The sequence below is a fragment of the Haliotis rubra genome, unplaced genomic scaffold, assembly GCF_003918875.1.
Source record: "Haliotis rubra isolate DU_JTF1 unplaced genomic scaffold, ASM391887v1 Scf1384, whole genome shotgun sequence".
Taxonomy (NCBI): Eukaryota; Metazoa; Mollusca; class Gastropoda; order Lepetellida; family Haliotidae; genus Haliotis; species Haliotis rubra.
This window is the reverse complement of record NW_025765319.1, coordinates 38989-42951: the sequence shown is the minus strand read 5'-3', so window position 1 is coordinate 42951 and position 3963 is coordinate 38989. Positions and strand designations below refer to the sequence as shown.

Here is a 3963-nt window from a genome sequence, read left to right as displayed (position 1 = left end):
TAGAGTTGCGACCCTTGGCTGGCAGTTTAGAATGGTCGACGGAAGTTGAGGTTGAGGACGACGGCAGCCATGTTTTTTGTAGTAAACAACCAATGTTCCCAGTGCGGAGACAACGCTCACACACATGCAGAAGTCGGACGGCAATACTTCATCTTTGACATGGTCGTTGGTGACCATATCGTTGGTATACACATACACATAGATCCGCCGACGTGGTGATCAGACAGATTTCCGTGCACTTTGGGCACAATAAGGGCTTTTGAATAAATGAATGTAAAAATAAACTCAACACATGCACACATTACAGTATTTATGTTTTGTTATTTATATTCCACGACATGCTCCAGCTGTGAAGCTAAGGACAGCTTGACCGCCTGGTCCGAGAGTACAGGTCAAAGGTGAGGATACACCGTCCACGTTGAACCAGAACTTGACAGTTTCGTAGGCAGCTCCGGTGAGACTGAGGGTGATGTCGTCTGCAACGTTGATGTCCGTCACTCTCTGCGGCGACATCGGCACCCATTTGTCCAGCTCACCCTGGATTAGCACTTGTTTGCTGAAGACAGATAATATGGAATATGGACGGTAGTAAAGCCTTGTGGTTAAAGCGTTAGCTCGTCACACCGAAAGTCCAGGTTCTATTCCCCACGGGTACAATGTGTGAAATCCATTTCTTGTGCTCCAAACCATATTATTGCTGGAAAATGCGTAAAACCATACTCACTCACTCACTCTCGAGCAATTCCCAATGTGTCTAACACTATCCCCAGCAAAGACAAAGAACAATCTGGGTCTCAAACACTATCCCCAGCCAAGACCCAGAATATCTGTGTCACGAATAATATCCCCAGCCTAGACCCAGAACAATCTGGGTCTCAAACACTATCCCCAGCCAAGACCCAGAATAACTGTGTCACGAATAATATCCCCAGCCAAGACCCAGAATAACTGTGTCACGAAGAATATCCCCAGCCAGGAGCCAGAACAATCTGGGTCTCAAACACTATCCCCACCCAAGACCAAGAATAACTGTGTCACGAATAATATCCCCAGCCAAGACCCAGAATAACTGTGTCACGAATAATATCCCCAGCCAAGACCCAGAAAAACTGTGTCACGAATAATATCCCGAGCCAAGACCCAGAATAACTGTGTCACGAAGAATATCCCCACCCAAGACCCAGAAAAACTGTGTCACGAATAATATCCCAAGCCAAGACCCAGAAAAACTGTCACGAATAATATCCCCAGCCAGGACCCAGAAAAACTGTGTCATGAGTAATATCCCCTGCCAAGACCCAGAATAACTGTGTCACGAATAAAATCCCCAGCCAAGACCCAGAATAACTGTGTCACGAATAATATCCCTAGCCAAGACCCAGAATATATTTGTCTCAAACAATATCCCCAGGTGGGTGAAATGGGGTTTAACGTCGTACGTATGAATATTTCGCTCATATGACGACATGCATACGTATGTATGTGTGACTGCTTGTACTAGCCCAGACTTAAGTTGGTTTTATAGTGCAAGCTCACTGAGATAGCATGCCGCAGTTAAGCATGAATACCCCACTCAGACACATTATACTGACTCCGAGCCGACCAATCGTTGTTACGTCCATTAATGCTCAGCGCCAGGCAGGGACCAACAAGTACCATATCTTAACGTCTCTTGGGTATGAGACGGCCGGGGATCCAACCCGTGAATAATTTGTGTCTCGAATAATATCCCCATGAAAGACCCAGAATATCTGTCTCGAACACTATGCCCAGCCAAGACCAAGAATTCCTGTGTCTCGAACACTATCCCCAGCCAAGATCCAGAATGTATGTGTCTCGAACACAACCCCAAGTCTCAAATACAATCCCCAGCCAAGACCAAGAATATCACTCTTTCCAAAAAATATAACTACAATATTTCAGTATCAAACATTACTCTGTCATGACCAACCATGACGAGAATATCTGTCTCGAACAAAAGTCCAACCATGGCTCAGAATATTTGTCTCGAACAATAAGCTCAAGCATGACCCAGAATATCTGTCTCGAATATTACCCCAGCCAAGACCCAGAAATATCTGTCTCGAACAATAAGCCCAGCTAAGACCCAGAATATCAACTGTTGCCTTAGTTGTGGTGTAGTAAAACACATACCCATTGACCTTGAGTACCGGCGATACATAGAAGAGACAGAAGTCAACAGTGGTGCAGCCACTCATAGTCAGAGGTTGGGGATCCGTCAGAGGTTGGATCTTGTTGGGATCATTGGCAGGGAACACCATCGAGTTGGGAAACTAGAAATACAACATTGACAACGTTCATCTTAAAGGGGCACAACACCCGGGCGAACTGGCAGTCCAGGCAAGTTTAGTTCAATTCATCCATCTATTTTGAGAACAATTATACAAAACAGTAGTACAATAATTTGGCATTTCTCACCCCTTGGTATCCTGCCATGCATGGCGTCATGGTGTAGCTTCCCACTTGATCAGCGGCCAGGATGATGCCGTACTTGTTCTCACCCCCAAAATCTGAATACGTGGACCACACCTCCCCGTCTGGACCCTCAAAGTCCGACCAGGCAAGCTGGGGAAATATGACGTGCATGAAATATGACGCTATGAAGGGCATTTCGTACCTTTTCATATTGTTTTATAGATTTTCAGAGCATATAACATTACTTAGTTCTTAGATAGTTCGCTAAAATATCAAAGGCAACGACAGCACGTTTTGCGTAGATCGCTGCTCATGTTGTTGATGACTGTATTGACGTCACGCTTCACGTCAGTTGTCACTGCCTCATGCAGTCTCTTCCAGTGCAACTAACTCGGTTAGCACTCCTCGTGCTTTAACTATAACAGTTCAGGGCAAAACTGTAGAACCACTTTAATGCACTATATATGGTGAAAAAAGCGAACTGTATTTGTTTATTAGGAAGCACCTTTCGTAGCATGTTATCAATTGCGGTCGCTGGTCGTGACGGCTTTAAGATGAGGCCGTCAGCATTGACAGATCTGTTGAAAGAATGTGAAAATACATTAAAGATAGCATCTGTTAAGTTTGGCCAGAACATTTCAAAACATTACTCGACACAACTAAGCTGATGTTCTAAGCGGCGCTGCAAATTGCAGAAAGCGTGTTCCAGCCTAAAACGAGGAGAACATTTCATTTGAAAGAAAAGGTATGGTATGGTTATGTGTATTTGTCACACGTTAAAATGTTACCTGGATGATATCTTTGTTATCATATGACAGATAAACAAAGGAGGTTAGTATGAGGGATACAGCGTGACAGATAGTTTCCGTATTAGCGTGAGCTTTTAGAATCCTGCATTCTGATTTGCCCACCTGTCGAATCAACGTTACACGATATTTTGGCTTATGACTCAATGATAATTGTGAGTATAGTTTATGTGGACTGTCAACATTTCTTATTGGAAGTTTATTAAGTAACTTTGTGATGACTGCTAACAAGCTTCGCAAAGACCGTCAACCTACTTAGTGATGATTGTCAACCTACTTCATGATGACTATCAAAGGACTTGATGAGGACTGTCAACCAAATTCATGATGATTGTCAACCTACTTCGTGATGGTTGTCAACCTACTTCATGATGACTATCAAAGGACTTGATGAGGACTGTCAACCTAATTCATGATGATTGTCAACCTACTTCGTGATGGTTGTCAACATACTTCATGGTGACTATCAAAGGACTTGATGAGGACTGACAACCTAATTCATGATGATTGTCAACCTACTTAGTGATGATTGTCAACCTACTTCATGATGACTATCAAAGGACTTGATGAGGACTGACAACCTAATTCATGATGATTGTCAACCTACTTCGTGATGATTGTCAACCTACTTCATGACGAGTGTCTTGTTCATATACCCCACCATGTCGCTGACCCCTACTGGACCTGTACTGAGGGTTGCTATTGCAGAGTTCAAGGTCGT

At 43.7% G+C, this 3963-nt stretch overlaps 1 protein-coding gene across 1 annotated transcript; it reads right to left on the bottom strand.

Moving 5' to 3' along the window:
- Positions 1–324: 324 nt before the first annotated feature.
- On the bottom strand, positions 325–2631 carry LOC124268494. The gene is made up of 3 exons (XM_046703473.1): positions 2440–2631; positions 2155–2294; positions 325–556 (listed from the first exon to the last, which is right to left on the bottom strand). Exons 1-3 carry the CDS (start codon positions 2629–2631, stop codon positions 325–327), a joined length of 564 nt encoding a protein of 187 aa, XP_046559429.1.
- Positions 2632–3963: the final 1332 nt, after the last annotated feature.